Here is a 17,760-nt window from a genome sequence, read left to right as displayed (position 1 = left end):
TGCTACAATTTTTTTTAAAAAAAGCTGCAGTTCTCAATTTAGTGAGGTTAAAAACAAATAAAAACAGATGAGTGCATGAGATTTGTGAAATCTGAGCTTTTGCTGGTTCTGTAAAACACAGTTTCTTTTCTGCAGAAAAAAAAAATGCAACAAAAACAGCGATTAACAAATACACAAGCAAATTTGTAATGTCACGTTCCCACCCAGCTTAAGAAGTTCACGGAGGTGGTAATTGTCAAACACCTATTTTTGGGTATCAGGAATACAGTCTATAAAGAAACAGAAAGGTCATCTCAGCGCAGCAGTTTATCCTGAGCATTGATTGTCTTTTTTTTCCACCCTAAAAGCACAGCGGGGAGGAGCAGGACCATGATACGCCAGCTTCCCAAAACGCTGTACGGTTCAGTGTCTCAACGCCGGGGCAGGCAGGCTGGATCCACCTGCCGGAGGGCACTTTGGCCCCCTGTTTGCTAAACAAAACCTTAACACTGAGCTCCCAGGGGGAAAAGCTGCTACTATCGTTTCAAAAGAGACAATAGAAATAGAAGACCCTGAGAACTGGCCGAGCTGAAGCCTCATTTCTACACCCAGCTCCATTATCACTTCATGACACTGACAAAGCCAATTGGCCCTGTTAATTATTTCAGATTTACTCTACAGATCATGGCAGCTTGTATCATTTAGCACTGTAGACAGCAGCATAACCTTTTATCTTACACCCTCCCTTAGAGAGGGGAAAATGGAATTTACACTTTTTTTTCTCAGGAAAGTGGATTATTTATTTGTAATGGCCTTGGAATAAAACACACTGAAATTGCTGCATTTGGTGTTTTTGAATTGTTTGATATCAATACACCGTTATCCAGAATAGAAATTTAGAACAAAAAACGAAAAATATTTTTCTTTACCTTTGACTATGAGGATTTAGTGTATTTGGACACTTTAGAGTCACACGATGAGCATTCAGTGTAATAGTTTTACATTTCTAAAATGTAATATATTTATAATATTTACAATCTTTGGCCAAGGCTAATGCAACAAAGGAACAACAAGTGAGAGAGGAAAGGATAAAGTTGTGGGGAGGTAAAACTTTATACAGACGTATTTACTTGTGTGTAAGTGGCAGATAGTGCTGCCACCTAGAGGCTAGTATGTTGTGTTCTATAATTTATTAATGATGTGTATATCAATTTTTAGAAAACAATCCTTAAACCCTCGTTATCAATGGAACAACAGAATTTGTACTGGGATATTAGGGTGTGTTATCCATCGCACACAATGGGGTATCCAACTTTCAGAGCCACAAACACAATTTTACACTGCTCTGTGTTACCCTTCTGTGGGATCAGGCATGGTCGGTACAATTGCTGAGACAGCCAAGCAACATCTACTGAGTCTTGTGTATGGGTCTCATCACTCACAACAGAACTGACCCAGAATGGGCTCGTACAAGACTCGTCCGCCGTTCTAAGGCTGAGTTCACATGTCCTGTAGTCATCCGTTAGAACGGATCCTGCATAGATCTGTTGGGAAACCTACTTCTGCTGGATCTGTTGTTGTTCTTGTTAACATGGGAGTCTATGGACATCGGATCCGTTAACGGATTGCTAATAATCTTCCATTTGTAACAGATCTGGTAAGAAAACAACGGATCTGTTACAAATGTAAGTACAACGGATGGCTAAATAGCAATCAATTAATGGATCCGTTCTCCATAGACTGCACATGTTAAAAATAGATCCAGCAGACATTTGTAATTTAACCCCTTAACAACTGGTCAATTTTTCACTTTCAGTTTTGTTTTTTTTTTGCCTTTTTCCGAGAGACGTAACTTTTTTATTTTTCGGTCAATATGGTCATGTGAGGGCTCGTTTTTTTGCCGAACGAGCTGTACTTATAAATGAAACAATAAGTTTTACCATATAGTGTACAGGAAAATGGCAAAAAAATTCCAAATGCGGAAAAATTGCAAAAAAAACGTGCGATAGCACTATTGTTTTTGATATATTTTATTCACTGTTTTCAATAGCTGTAAACTGATGTGTTGCTGTGATGCCTGAGGTCAGTGCCAGTTCGTAGACACCAAACATGAATAGGTTTACTTTTATCTAAGGGGTTAAAAAAAATCAGATGTTTGACCGAAAAAAGTGGCGCATGTTTTACGCCATATTCCGTGACCCATAGCGTTCTCATTTTTTGGGATCTATGGCTCAGTGATTGTTTATTTTTTGCGTCTCAGGGCTGCAGTTTTTAACGGTACCATTTTTGCACAGATGCCAGGATTCGATCGCCTGTTATTGCATTTAGCGCAAAATTTGTGGTGACCAATAAACGTAGTTTTGGAGTTTGGAATTTTTTTGCCGCTATGCAGTTTAGTGATCAGATTAATTGATTTTATACTTTGATAGATCGGGCATTTCTGAATGCGCCAATACCAAATGTGTGTATATTTCTTTTTAACCCTTTCATTTTCAATAGGGCAAAAGGGGGGTGATTTGAACTTAGTTTTTTTTGTTTTTTTTTTGTTTTTTTTTAAACTTTTTTTTTTTTTTATTTTACTAGGTCCCCTAGGGGACTATATGGATCAGCAATCTGATCACTCTTCCATATCTCTTGATCACAGGTACACAGCTGTGAACAGCAGATATGCTGCTAATCTGTCTCACCCAGCTTTCAGCTGTGTGAGGCAGGAAGTGAGTCATGTGACCTACAGGAGTCATCACATGACTCTGTGCTACCATGACAACTACCGGCAGTCACGTGATCACTTCACGTGACTTCCTGTATCGGCCTGTGAGTAACATTATAGCGTGATGCTATTATAATGGCGCCGTCACATATTAATAGCGTCATTTAAGGCGTTAAAAAGCATGGGCGGATAATGATTCCGCTCGTACCTAGCGGGCACACATCTCAGCTGTAAAAAACATCTGAGATCTGTGCCGATCGCTGCAAGACCGCGGGCAGTAACACTATGACCGCTAGAACGTAAGATTACTGCCCGCGGTCGTGAAGGGGTTAAATAACAGGCAAAAAAATTGTGTTTGCGTAACTTATTTGCAAACGGATCTGTGATAATGGCTGTCTACAGGGCATGTGACCCCAGCCAAGATGGCAGATCGGCAAGAAAACAAAATTATAGATAACGGTTTAAAAATTAAATTTTAAAAATACTTTGCAAAGATGTGTAGAAGAATATATTTCATGTGCAGGTAGAAGCATTCTCTGCTAGTAAAAACTGCTTCAAGTAAATATCTCCAAACATGGCATCCAATGGACCATGCAAATTTGTTTTCGCTATATTTACTTGATTTCATGAAGAGTCAAAGCTTGGGACCCATAGAGGTCTACAGGAGCAACATCAAGACTCTGACTGCACAGAGTGGATACTACCATGTGTATTGCTTGCTCAGCAGTGGCTGCCGTAGGCCTCCATAGTGAGCCATGCACAGGTGTCCAGCAGACTGCGGCCACCCAGAAGTAGGAATCCCTCCTCACATTCAGGGTGTGTGCACAGGTTTAGTATTTGATGCTGTTTTTCTCCTGCAAAACCATTGCACAAAATACACATTTTTAATATGTTAATTTCCCCAATTCATTAGAATGAATGAAAAATGCTGCAAATTTGCAAAAACACAAAGAATGGACATGTTGCAGGTATAAAAAAAACACACTGATTGCTGTTAACTAAGGAAAAAATAAGCAGCACGTGCATGCGATTCCAGAAATCCTGTTCATTTTGCTGGTACTGTAAACTGCTGTGCTTTTTCTGTGTCCCAAAAAAAACTAACAGTGTGAACAAGCCCTTATGAGTTGGAGCACAATTCTTGTCTGTCTGCCATCAGTTTTCCATGCTATTGCTTACCAGCAAGTTGTGTATTTATGTTTTAAGGCTATAAGATAAAGCCAAAATGGAAAAAAAAAGTCAAGGAACCCTAAAACATGTCTGTCAACAAATGCTAAAATAGTATCTTTCTGTTTCAGGTAGTCCTTAGCTATGGCTGATTTGGTCTCGTGACCTATGAGGTGTTGGGGCCTTTTTGCACCAGATGTGCAGGGGGGGGGGGGTTAGAAGTTGGAGTTAACATTCTTATACGCATTATTGGGGAAGAAAAGTAGCTAAAAAAAGTACCGCGTCTTCCACATCCTTTATCTCCCTGGATATATATAATTATTCTTATGTTACCTGCCATACATACCGAGCCAGGCGGCAATAAGTGCAGAATCAATCCCGTCTATGGGCTCACAAATTCGAGACACTACTGGGTGAACTTGTTGTGACAGGTAGTATTGTGTGTCAGTGGAAAGGTTGTCTTGTTTTTGCAGCTGTTCGGGAGCATATGCTCTCTGGCCGGCGCTCAGATTTGACCCATCCTACATGAAAGAGACAAGCACATAAGGTCTATTTTAGAGAGACTAGAACGGCAGATTTATGCTTCCCATCACCGCAGAGGTCAGAGACAGGTGCTAACACCGGGATTTAATAATCATTTTTCTAATGTCTGGACCACACAAATTTACAGTAAATGTTTACAATCTTTTAAGGAAATGTCCATCACCTGTAAAAGATGACAAAGCGATCATGTAGCATTAGAAGGTTGCTATGCAGAAGTGGAAAGTCATCCCTGCAATACCCATGTAGGTCAGTACAGAGGGTCCACCCCAGTGTCCACAAGTAAAGGTGTCTTATTAAACCGTATAATGCTAGGTTTACATCTGTGTAGGGTTTTGTCTGGACCCTCCATTGCGGATTCCAAAATACTTCACGGAGGAAAAAAAAAAAAAAAACTAACGCTATTCAGTCCATCAGGATGAATACCGCGATTAGACCAGACAAACGCCAAAATAAGTCAAAGGAGTCCATTAGGCTTTTATAAAGGAAGCCAAAAAAGCAGATATGAATGGAGCCTAAAAATCTTGCCTGCATGTGGCCAGGAACGAGGACGACCACATACCAGGAGTCGGTGACGCTGAGAGGAGTCCCATCAACGGTGCTCAGAAGCTTGTACATAAAAAGCTGCACATTTGCTTTAAAATACCCCAGAATTACATGCCCACTTGTGACTTTGAGAAATATAAAGGTCATGTCATGGGAAATTATTTTTATTATTATTCTTCTGTAGCAACAAGTAGGAAATTTCTACAGTTTCAAATAATAATAGTTTTTAAATTCACTAACTTTATTGCCTAAACTTCCCAACAAAAGGAAGAATAAGGTAGAGAAATCAGACTTCCGCTGGTGGTCCTTCAGAACTCTGGCGGAGTCTACTGTGATCCATGTATAATGAATGTGTACAAACGGACAGTCCTTATGGCCGTCATGCCTATTCCTCCCCACTCACAGAAAATAACGGACTTCATAAATGTCAATGATATACAAAGGAGAGTCGGGCTAGTTTGGTTTCTCTCTGCTTCCTATCAGTCATATTAAGGGATTGTACAAGCAAAAGGTGTACAGAAACCTCTAACACAATGATACACTTGGTAAGAAGACATAAATCCCAATATAGGCGACCTATCCTATATGCTAGCAGAGTAACATAAATGGTTAATGATTGGTTACCTGACATATGATATAGGAGATTGTATCACCAGCTTTCATTTTTCTTCCTCCTTGGGAATTTATCCATAAGGCAACATGAACATGGGGCAAACTCTTTTTGTCTGGATAGTCCTGTGGATCTTTAGTCAGGGCCTAAAGAAAAATATTGGTGTATTTGTTGAGAATCCAAAATGGATACCTTATCCTTCTATATAAAGGTTGAGGACTGACCTATGGTGATCAGTCGTACAACGGTGTTTGGGGAAAAAAAGCTGTCAGGCTGTGTTCACATGGGACCGCAGTGCCTTTTCTTGGCTGCGTTTTTTTTACACTACAGCTAAAGCATAGTGATTTCGCTGTAAGTTTGAAAAACATGATAAAAACAATATGCCTTTGACAAAATTGGAAAAAAAAAACAACAAATGGCAGTACCCACGTAACATGGCCTTAAAATATTAAGTATAGATGCATGTGGTTATATAAAATTTATTATAGTCAGTGTCTAAGAGACGTAAGCAACTAGATGGCAAATAATTGCTCATGTGAAGTGCATCCAGAAAACAGAATTAGAAATGTCTTAGGCTACGTGCCCACATAGCAGATTTGTGTGTAAATTTTCTGCACGCAAAACTGTATGTTTTGGCAGGAAAAACGCTCATTATTTATCATGTTTTCACGGGTTTAAGCATTTTTATCATGTGTTTTTCATGGGAATCATAGGGGTCCCGGCACTGTACCCCTGCGATCGCTTCCGGGTCTCCAGCTGATGTTGCAGCTAAGACCTGGCTATCACCGCCAGGTGCCCGCACCACTCCCGGCAGTTTATCCCTCTATATGCTCGTGATCACAGCATTCAGGAAGCAGGGAGAGGAATCTCTTACCTCTCCGTGGTGATCAGGTCCCTGTAATGCGAACACAAGGACACGATCGCTGCCATGGCAACCCAGGGTCGTCATCATGACGACCCTGGGTTACTGAGCTTCGGATCGCCTTACAGACCATGCCGGATGTATGGTGTGTGTGAGACAAAGTGTCAGTGCGGCGAGTGCAGCACTTAGATATAATCCACTGCAGTGATCGAGCACAAGTACTGCAGTGGATTATATCAGATACAAGAAAAAACACAAACAGTTGACATGCTGAAAAGTTTTTTCTGGAAAAAAATCTGCAACATGTGCATAGCAAATCAGGATTCTCAGAGACTTTGCTGGGATGTTTTTTTTCCTTGCAGTATTGATTAAAATCTGTAAGAAAAAAAATGCAGCATGAGTACACAGCCTTAGGGGGACAGACCAGAATATCTCTTGAACTTTAATAAGAAGTGGTCTAATTTAGGTTTACTGGGCAGATAACATGTAAGATGGAAAGAAATGCTTGAGGAAAAATTAAAAAAAAATTATCAAATAGTTTGTCATCTGGTTAACAAAATGCAAAAAAAAAGTCATCTATAATGAAATTATAGTACATTATCTCTATAAAAATAGAAACCGCAATCCTGTAAAACATGTACCTTATTAATTTCATACTGGCTAACGGGGACGCTGCCATTTATCACATTTTCTCCAATCTCCATGAGTTTTTTCTGAATGTTTTCCACTATGGTGTCTCGGGGTTGGTCTGACAAGATCTGGCTGATCACATAGCTACAAAGGGAGAAATAAAACGGAATGTAAAAGACTTTGCAGAAAACAAATGAAGGGCAGACGAAGATGTGATCAGCCTCAGCTGAAGACATTACCCATCACAAGGGTGAGCTAATTTGACTGAATCAGAAGCTAAGGAGGTCAGTGGAAGCAGGTGGAACATAATTGGGACATCGGGAACAAAAGAGACAATTTACAACCTTCCTTTGAACAAATGAAATCAGTGATAATCAGTGCAAGTTAACTGATAATTCTCCAAGAAAATAAAAGAGCATCTGAAGTGGAACAGAGCATACAGGATTCACAGAGGAAGAAATATAAGAGAATGAATAAGACATGCTTTTTATCTGACGCTGGTGAGCAGCCGTCTTATAGGATCACAACTGATCTATTCATAGGAAATATAAGATGCTGATCACTGGGGGTCCCACCGATGAGAAGGGGGTGCCACGTCCCATGGAGTTTAAACAAGTGGCGGTCAAGTATGTGCATGGCTGCTGGGACTGAGAGATGACGTACAGCGCTCGGCCCCGGAGTCCCATACAGCCTGAATGCAGCTGCAAGGCCCGATCACCACTATATCCAAACAGGAGACTTGGACCCCAGTTCTCACAATCGGTGCGGTCCCAGGGGTAGGACGCCAAGCAAACAGCAACTTGTCACTTATCCTGTGCATAGGAAATTACTTCTGATCATGGCCCTATCACTATGTCTTTGGAGTGTGGGCGTAAACTGGAGAACCTGGAGAAAATCCACGTACACGGGGAGAACATACATACTCCTTGCAGATGTTGACCGTGGTGGGATTTGAACACAGGACCCCAGCGCTTCAAAGCAACAGTGCCAACTACTGAGCCACCATGTTACCCCCCAGTTTGTAGAATTCTAGCAATTCATACCATCTGACTACTAGACGCTTCTTTTTTAGGGCTGTGTGGCCAACAGTCTCAGAGACCCGTGTATAATCTGCAAATTACATAGGTCTGTGTCTATGCTATGGATGCAGAACTTTATTTCGTATCCAGCAGGTCTCGGCATCTAAATTCACACTTCACGCACCTCCTATGTTACTTTTCCACTTGATTTTAAAATCTGGAGTTGAATAATCCATTTGTTAAAAGAATTACTATACTTTCTTAAGGTTTTGCATTTGTAGCAGGCACTTATAGCCTGCAGATCACTTGGGTCATCCAGGATCCTTTCTATTAAATCCATACTTGAGTCTGTGTGCACAGGAAGGCTGTACACTCCCGTCTCCTGAGCCGTTCACTTCTCGGGGGTCTATTGAGTGATCAGTGGGGTCTCCGGAACTGTGATTACTTTGATACAAATTTCAGAGCTGACAGACTGCTGTTAAGATAATTTTAGATTTTTTGATCTCTTTAGTCACAGGTATGCCCCATAACCGATCCCCACGTTCCCTGTGATAAGCATTTCTACAAAGCATTTATTAAAAGTCGCCTGCAGAGTTAATTCAGATAACTAATAAGTGAAGATAAAAAAACTACACATACTTAGATGAATAACAGCAGGGGAAAATAAATGGTAATTAAGCCTAAATTAATTTGTTATGTTACCTTAACAGCATTTTAACCGACCAAAGACAGCTTATATATGTATTAAATAATCAATGCAGAATACGGCAGTTACCAATATAATCCTTTTAGAGATCAGCTGATGCCTGAAGCAACTTTATTTTACTTGCGTATATGGTCCCAATATTCCATAGCGGTTTATCAACACCATCACTGCCCCCATTGGGGCTCACCATCTACATCCCCTATCCGTATGTCTTTGGAGAGTGGGAGGAAACCGGAGAACCAGGAGAAAACCCACGCAAACACGGGGAGAACATACAAACTCCTTGGAGGACCCCAGCGCTACAAACCAATAATTCTAAAACTTGATAGGTAGCAAGTTAAGAGAATAATAGGAAGTGACTGAATCAGCATTAGTCATTATTTAAGGGTTTAACTGCAACAGAATATTTCCTTGTGGCAGTGAAGAACTGTATCCATGTTGGAACAGAGGTGGCTCTCTGCACTCACCTCACCTGGCATTTACAGCATATTCTGGGGATCTACCAGAATCTTTAGGATGAGTTCAGATGAGTGCATGAAAAATCATGCATTCATTCAATATGGAAAGATTTTCATCCATATTGTCAGCAATTCAAAAATTGTAACGTTTCGACCCCTATATTTGGGTCTTCATTAGAATTGATTCTTGTGTAGGGATATGGTGACACTGTCAAAATCACTGTGAGATCTATACATAAATCAGATTGATGTTCTGTATAGATATAATGGTGCAGTATAGCAGAGCGCTCTGATGAAGACCCAAATATAGGGGTCGAAACGTTACAATTTTTGATTGCCTGTATAATTAAGTCCTTATATTCATTTTGGGCCAAGCTTTTTTTTGTATCTAATGACGTGTTTGAACCCTTCTTGAGCACCCCATATAATTTCAAGTGCCCCATAAACCTTATTCTATTCATCCATGTTGCCATCTGTATGTCCATATTTTATCTTCACGTAACATCCATGTGTCCGTACTTTTCATCCATGCGGAATCTTTTTTTTATACATCAGCATTTTGAAATGTACATGATCAAATAGTGTCCCAGGATAAAAATTACACAGAGTCCGCAAAAAACAGGTGGTACACATTTGATGTGTATGGGATCTGATTTATTTTTTTTGCACTGTAAAAGACTTGTATAGATAAGGATCATCCAAGAATTGGTAAAATAGTGCACGCAGTGATTTTTATCACATGCACACTGAACGGGTCTATTGAATGACATAGATCAGTACGCAGCTTGCTTTTTAATAGGACAGCAAACGTCCGTATAATAATCTTTCCTGATCGAATCCTTAGGCCACTTTTTTGGCTGCTTTTGTTTGCACTTTTATCAGGTCCTTGAACAGCTCATCGCAGCACAATAAAATACCGTACTACAGGACTACAACAGATCCAAAAGACGTCAGGATCTGGCAGCCTTTATACACCCATCTGAAAACTGCCTGACTCTGTCCCATTTGTAAGGAAATAATTACTTACTAGTGATTGAGTTTTACATTATCCTTGACAGTAAATAAAGACCTCCAAATTCTTAAAAACAGAACGCCTTTGTGCCTCTTCTACAAAGTTTGGCCGCAGGTCCGATACACTGTTCTCCTACAATCCACTAAACCCAGATAACCTCAGACTGACAAATCGTGAAATCTGATTTATCATTGAGGAGAGCGCATTTCGGCAGAGGCGAGCTTTACTCCACTCCAGCCAACCCTTGGCACACTGTGATTTTAGGCTTGTGAGCAGCTGTTCCACCATAGAAGCCCCAGATGAAAAATTATCGTGCTGATGTCAAATTATTTACAGATTATTGCTCTGGGTGATAGCCTTACATCCACCACCAAAATTGGATTATATGCAGCCATAATGATGATGGAAAATAATCCCTAATAACTTTAGAATAAGAGTTCCTGTATTGTCTTGATGGGATCTGATGTTACAAGCTGTACAGAAGTCCCACGGATCCGGAGTCACATTCCCTACAGTGGGGCCATAACGACCCTTTATTTTTTATAAGCTGCTTCACCAATCTATAATAATTAATTCATTTTCTACTCCATGCTAATGACAGAGGATTAAAAAAAGCACAGCACACCTATTTAGTTAAAGTCTGCATTATTTCCTGGAAGAATCTCAGATTATTTCACGTTTCTTAAGCAGTCTTGTTGTCCTGTTATTACACAATGTACACAATTGATGTATTTTGTCCCTCTTGTGTACTGCAAGATACTTCAGATCTGCCATTGTGAACACTTAAGGAACATGCGATTCATACCGCTAAATCTGGAGTCCCCACTGCCTGGGTTTTCTTTATCACGCCGGAGTCCCTTACTGAGCGGTAACAAAGGCTCGCAGCATTCAATATTTTCATATTTGTTATTGTGCTTTTAACCAGATAAAATCGCGAGGTAGCACTATGCAGCAGAGCAATTTGAGTTTATTGCGAGTCCGGTCTTCATAAAGAGACACCACACTTCTGGATGCTCGCGCTCCGGCATTATCTGCTTCTTATTCTAAACGGACATTTTAACATTTCACTATTGTACATGTACAAAAGGCTGGCGGCAAAACCAATGCTGCTGAATAATTATGCCAACATATAAGTAAGCATCATAGATGGCTACATAAAGTCAGTGCAATCCTGAAAAATAAATGCATGTGTCAGCTTATATCATCCTCATGCACATGAACGGAGGAACTGATTGAGCCTTACATAAACCCTGACAGCACGGACAGCAGGGACAGGCACTGGCTGTATGAGCTCAGCTGTGTATGTGTGACTCTAAAATGTTGCGGCATTTCAGAGAAAAACAGTTTAAAAGCCGCTGAGGACCGAGCTGCAAGGGAGACTAGATGGACAAGTGGATTCCCAGAGGCTTCTCCCCGACCACTCCCCTGAATTGAGAGGTCTCTCCCTCGTGTGCATATAGCGAGAGACCCATCACTCCAGAGCAGCAGACAGGAACCTGCCAGTCCAATTTGTCTCCCATGCTGCTCAATCCTCAGCTACTTTAAAGTATGGTTGTCTCTGAAAAGCTGCAGCATTTCACAGCCTAACATGCCTTGCTGGGATCATACAGCCAGTGCCTTGGACATGCTGCTGTAGATCGGGCAGCATTTATCAGCCTAACATGCCTAGCTGGGATAATAATACAGCCAGGGCCTTGGACATGCTGCTGTAGATCGGGCAGCATTTATCAGCCTAACATGCCTGGCTGGGATCATACAGCCAGTGCCTTGGACATGCTGCTGTAGATCGGGCAGCATTTATCAGCCTAACATGCCTGGCTGGGATAATAATACAGCCAGGGCCTTGTACACTCTGCTGTAGATCGGGCAGCATTTATCAGCCTAACATGCCTGGCTGAGGCACGACTGTTGTGACGTAGCAGCGATCTTGCTAGCGATGTTACTGTGTGTGACACCAGCAACAACCTGGCCCCTGCTGTGAGGTCGCTGGTTGTTGCTGAATGTCCTGGACCATTTTTTAGTTGTTGCTCTCCCGCTGTGAAGCACAGATCGCTGTGTGTGACAGCGAGACAGCAACAACTAAATGTGCAGGGAGCCGGCTTCTGTGGACGCTGGTAACCACGGTAAACATCGGGTAACCAAGAAGCCCTTTCCTTGGTTACCCGATATTTACCTTCATTACCAGTGTCCGCCGCCCTCACGCTGTCAGTGCCGGCTCCTGCACACATAGCCAGACTACACATCGGGTAATTAACCCGATGTGTACTCTGGCTAGGAGTGCAGGGAGCCAGCGCTAAGCGGTGTGCGCTGGTAACCAAGGTATATATCGTGTTGGTTACCCGATATTTACCTTAGTTACCAAGCGCAGCATCGCTTCCACGCGTCGCTGGGGGCTGGTCACTGGTTGCTGGTGAGATCTGCCTGTGTGACAGCTCACCAGCAACCCGTGTAGCGACGCTCCAGCGATCCCTGCCAGGTCAGGTTGCTGGTGGGATCGCTGGAACGTCACTTAGTGTGACGGTACTTTAAGATCATACAGCCAGTGCCTTGGACATGCTCCTGTATATCGGGCAGCATTTATCAGTTGTCAGGTTCTCAAAGTTATACAAACTTACTGTCCTTTACCTATGATGATGTGAACACATACACATAAATTAGCCTGTTTCCACAATTACTAATGTGTATGACTTCACTAGCATTGGCCTAAGCTTCTAAGTCCCCCGACCAAGTCAGAGTGGAGATCTAGGCAGCAGATTACAGCTGGTCCGGCTCATTGTGCCCTTTCCTGCACAGCCGACGTCCGGGCACCAGTTCTATTGGTTTGTGAGCAGAATACACAACACACTAATACAGATCCTGCAGAATACAACACCAAAGTTAAAGAACTTACTTTCCAGCCATTTTAGCAAGTTCGCACCAGTCCCTTCTGACAATGTCCAGACCCTTCAGTTCTTGTTTGGTAACGTACTTCCCATCGGCCGTAGGCTCCACAATGAGGGCAGCGTATTTCTTTTTCTTTAACAGCAGCAGTGACTTAAAGATGCCATCAATGTCAATCTCCAGCAGTTTGTAGGACTTATTTATTTCACTTTTCACCTAGAAGAGAAAGTGCCCATGATGTTACACAACACCTAGTTTATGTGGAACAATTACATGAAAATACAATAAAAAGGAAAAACAAAAAAAGACACGTCCACACTGCAACAGTATTCAGTCCTGGACTTTGATGCTAAACCCACATGTGTTACATGCAGATTTGGCTGAAGATTCACTGAGGCTTCTGCTGTGGACTTAGAAACGAGCAACATGCGCATGGCTGAGATTTAGGAGTCGTCATGTATAACAAATGTACTGGAAGCTGTAATGGAGCAGTGGTGTGGAGTCAACTAAATTACATATGGATCATATCAAGACAATCAGGATTATTTTGATTCTTTACGTTAATGTCCAGAGGTAAAAAGTCAAATGAAATTAAAGGGAACCTGTCAGGTGCAATATGCACTCAGAACCACGAGCACTTCTGGGTGCATATTGCTAATCCCTGCCTAACCGTCCCTGTGTGTAGTAGAAAACAAAGATCTTTAGAAAAAGTATTTCTAAAGATCCTTTATGATACGCTAATGAGGCCAGGGGCTAGTCACAAAGGTGTTAGTTCCTGTGCTCATTCCGCCCTCTTAGCATGTTAGCATGCCCACAGGAGCGTGTTAACATGCTATTCAATGTCCATTTCACAGCATCATCAACGGTGATGTGCGTAGCTTTGTCCATTGTCAACACATCAGACGCTGGGCAGTGTGCATGATCAGAATGCCTTGCACTTCCGGTCATACATGCTATGAAGCTGCGTGTACACATCCGGGCTTCAGAGAGGTCCAGTGCACATGACTGGAAGTGCCGCGAACTTCTGATTATGTGCACTGCCCGGCATTTGATGTGGTGACAACTGACAAAAGTACGCGTCACCGCTGATGCCTCTGGTCAATGGGCATTTACTAGCATGTTAGTATGCCCCTGTGGGGGTACTAACATGCTAAGACGACGGAATGAGTGCAGGAAATAATGCCTTTGTGACTAGTCCCTGCGCTCATTAGCATATCATAAAGGATCTTTAGAAATAATTTTTCTAAAGATCTCTTTAGTTATGCTATTAGATACAGGGACTGCTAGGCAGGGATTAGCAATATGCAGCCAGAACTGCTCGTGGTTCTGGGTGCACAGTACATGTGAGAGATTCCCTTTAAAGGGGTTGTCTGAAATGGTGGTGATAGATCACCCCTTACATAAAATCAAAGATGCTCTGTGACTAAACTTGGCACAGACCTTACCCCTCTCAGCTTACCTCAGCAGGATCTAGTTTATGCAGTGTACTTTTCTCCCCTGTTCTAAATGTGACTTTTCCTCTGCTCACAGTCGTATCTCGACATCCTCCACTAACGTGAAAACTTACAATAAAACTGAGCACACAATTTCCTATGGGAAGTTACTGGTTCGGTGACATCAGTTATGGCCATTACACGCAGCGTTTCCCGAAAGTCTTTGTCACAACCAATGCTCAAAGAGAACAACTTTGTTATCAGTAAAGTTCAGGTATAACACTGGATGGACACAGCTCAACTAGTCGTGGTGAGCACGGATTTATAAAGCACTGTACAAATTATGTGCACGGTACCTATATATGCCAGAATACTGCTGTAGGATGGCTCCATAATGTCAGCATACGTGGCAGGTATGGCTCTGAAAAGCAGAACCAAGGCTGAGGCTACAAGGCTTCTGGGTATATTCACTCAATGCAGCTAAAAGTTAACTGTGGCAATCAATAGCGGAGTCCACTGTGCATAGGAAGTATATAACTGCCACCACACTCAGCTGTAAGAAACAATCTTTGTAGAATGAACATTCCCTTTTCCATCAGGAAATTAAAGGGTTATTCCCATCTTCAAGATCCTATCTCAAAATATAGTAAGTGCAATAATAATAATAATAATTGCAAATATCTCAAATTAGAAATATAAAATAGCTCTTCTAATTGACTATATTGCTTACCTCAAGTGCAGGACATTGCAGGACCTTAGGTATCCATGGATATAACCACGAGCAACTAACTGTGACTATATGCGCTGTAACCATGGATACCTAAGGTCCTGCAATGCCCTGCACATGAGGTAAGCAACATAGCTATTCAGAAGAACTATACTACATTTCTAATTGGAGGTATTTGCTAATAATATTATTATTATTATTATTATTATTAGTACATCTATTACATAGTGGGATAGGATCTTGGAGATGGGAATACCACTTTAAAGTTATGTACTCTTGATGAGCTTTAGGTTTCTTAAGTTACAGAATTTCTGCGAGGTTTTTTATTTATTTATTTTTTTGCATGACCACATTTTTGTCTCGTTTTGGTATGTCCCGTTTTAAACAAAGATGCTTGCTTTTTGATACTGCTCGGTATTTTGACAAAACTACCGTATTTTTCGATTATAAGAGGTACTTTTCCTTCCAAAAATTTGGGAGGAAAATGAGGGGTGTGCCTTAAAATCCGAATGTAGCTTACCAGGAGGTGGAGAATTGGCGGGGGGCTGTCTATGCGGCTCTCTGTGCCGGCGTCCTCTCTGCAGGTGGACGGGCGGCCTGCTAGCTGCCACTCTGTGCGGGCGGGCGGCCGGCTGGCTGTGCGGACTGCGGTGGCTGTGCTGGCAGCGGAAGCTGCAGTGGCTGTGCGGCGGCGGGTGTCCCAGATGGGCTGTCTGCAGTCCAGGCTTCAAACGATGGCGCCCGGAGTCAGCGCATGCGCAGATGGAGCTCTTGGATGAGAGCTACATCTGCGCACGAGCCGCTCTGGGCGCCATTTATTTGAAGCCTGGACCTCCAACAGAGCATCTGAGACACTTGCCGCATCGGCCTGCTTCACCACACAACCACCGCAGCATTGACCAACCGCCGCCAGCACTGACCCGCCGACGCTGCCAGCAGTCTCTATTTCCTGCGACCTCGCTCCACCACTGCTGCCGCCTCCCTCCGGTAAGACAACACCGGAGAATGAGACGGACCCCATTTTTTACCTTTTTTATCTCTAAATTTGGGGTGTCTTATAATCCGTTGCGTCTTATAAAACGAAAAATACGGTGTATTGATTCAGTCATGTGTGGATTACATGTATTCTTGAGGCGTTTCCGACACATGCATTTTAATGCGTTTCTAATTGCGGATTTTGCTCATCTAATAAAGGTCTATTGGGAAAATCCGCACATAAAACTCAATGTAAATCACAAGAGAAATTGACGTGTCCGATTTGAAAAACACACCATAGGTCAGTTTATGTTAAGAAGGAAAAAAAAGCACAGTTGACATGAGACTTCTATTAATCCCATGCACTTTGCTGGAACTGTAAGGGTACTTTCACACTTGCGTTTTTTTCCTTCCTTCACAATCCGCCCTTTTGGAAAACAGCGGAATCCGTTAACGGATTCCGCTGTTTCCCATAGACTTGTATGGATGACGGATTGTGCCAAAAGTACCTGCGTTCCTTCCGCTGGCCGACGCTGCGTTGCGTCCGCCGGGCGGAAGGAATGCAGCATGTAACGTTTTTTGAGCGTCGGAATCCTCTATTATTCACTGCGCATGCGCATTTTTTTTTTGTTTTTAATCACAGAAACTTTATTTTGTCTCTCGGTGGCTGAACGTTCAGCTGAGCGCCCGGCATGTGAGAGCGATCAGCTGAGCGCCTGGCCGCCGGCATGTGAGAGCTCTCAGCTGATCGCACGGCAGCCGGCATGTGAGAGTGATCAGCTGAGCGCCTGCCCACCGGCATGTGAGAGCGATCAGCTGAGCGCCCGGCCGCCAGCATGGGAGAGCTCTCTGCTGAGAACCTGACAGCCGGCATGTGAGAGCTCTCAGCTGAGCGCCCGGCCGCCGGCATGTGAGAGCTCTCAGCTGAGCGCCCGACCGCCGGCATGTGAGAGCTCTCAGCTGAGCGCCCGGCCGCCGGCATGTGAGAGCTCTCAGCTGAGCGCCCGGCAGCCGGCATGTGAGAGCTCTCAGCTGAGCGCCCGGCAGCCGGCATGTGAGAGCTCTCAGCTGAGCGCCCGGCCGCCGGCATGTGAGTGCGCTCAGCTGAGCCCCCGGCCGCCGGGTGGTCAGCTGATCGTTCACAATACTCTGCTGCCGGTAAAACTGTAAAGAAAAAAAAAAAAGCTTTCCGTTTTGTACGATCTGTTGCATCCATTGTGCCATTATATGCAACACATCCGTGGCATCCGTCACACAACGCAATGCAACGGATGGCGCTCAACGCAAGTGTGAAACTAGCCTAAGATGCTGCGTTTTTGAGGTAGAGAAAATACGCAGCATCAATACCTCATTGTGGGCACAAAGCCTAAAACCTGCAGGGACCTAATATTGCTTCCAGCTGCAAGCGAGTTTGACACAATTATATCCAGTCGAGGAGCAATAAACTGAAGTACAGTCATCGCAAGCAGCAACAGAAAAGATTTGAAAGTTCTTAATATTATTGATGAG

The 17,760-nt window shown here is 42.9% G+C and overlaps 1 protein-coding gene across 3 annotated transcripts in view; it reads right to left on the bottom strand.

The window, feature by feature from the left end:
- Nucleotides 1–17,760, bottom strand: part of POLA1 (DNA polymerase alpha 1, catalytic subunit) — a 513,667-nt gene that overhangs the window by 226,326 nt on the left and 269,581 nt on the right. For all 3 annotated transcript variants that reach the window (XM_075335453.1, XM_075335456.1, XM_075335455.1), the window contains exons 28-31: nucleotides 13,127–13,332; nucleotides 7,053–7,185; nucleotides 5,564–5,695; nucleotides 4,200–4,374 (exon numbers count right to left, since the gene is read on the bottom strand). In XM_075335453.1, coding sequence (XP_075191568.1) covers nucleotides 4,200–4,374; nucleotides 5,564–5,695; nucleotides 7,053–7,185; nucleotides 13,127–13,332 — 646 coding nt within the window. The remainder of the gene's footprint in view (nucleotides 1–4,199; nucleotides 4,375–5,563; nucleotides 5,696–7,052; nucleotides 7,186–13,126; nucleotides 13,333–17,760) is intronic.

Source organism: Anomaloglossus baeobatrachus, chromosome 2 (genome assembly GCF_048569485.1).
Source record: "Anomaloglossus baeobatrachus isolate aAnoBae1 chromosome 2, aAnoBae1.hap1, whole genome shotgun sequence".
Lineage (NCBI taxonomy): Eukaryota > Metazoa > Chordata > Amphibia > Anura > Aromobatidae > Anomaloglossus > Anomaloglossus baeobatrachus.
The sequence above is the reverse complement of the archived record's forward strand: the minus strand, read 5'-3'. Positions and strand labels throughout refer to the sequence as shown.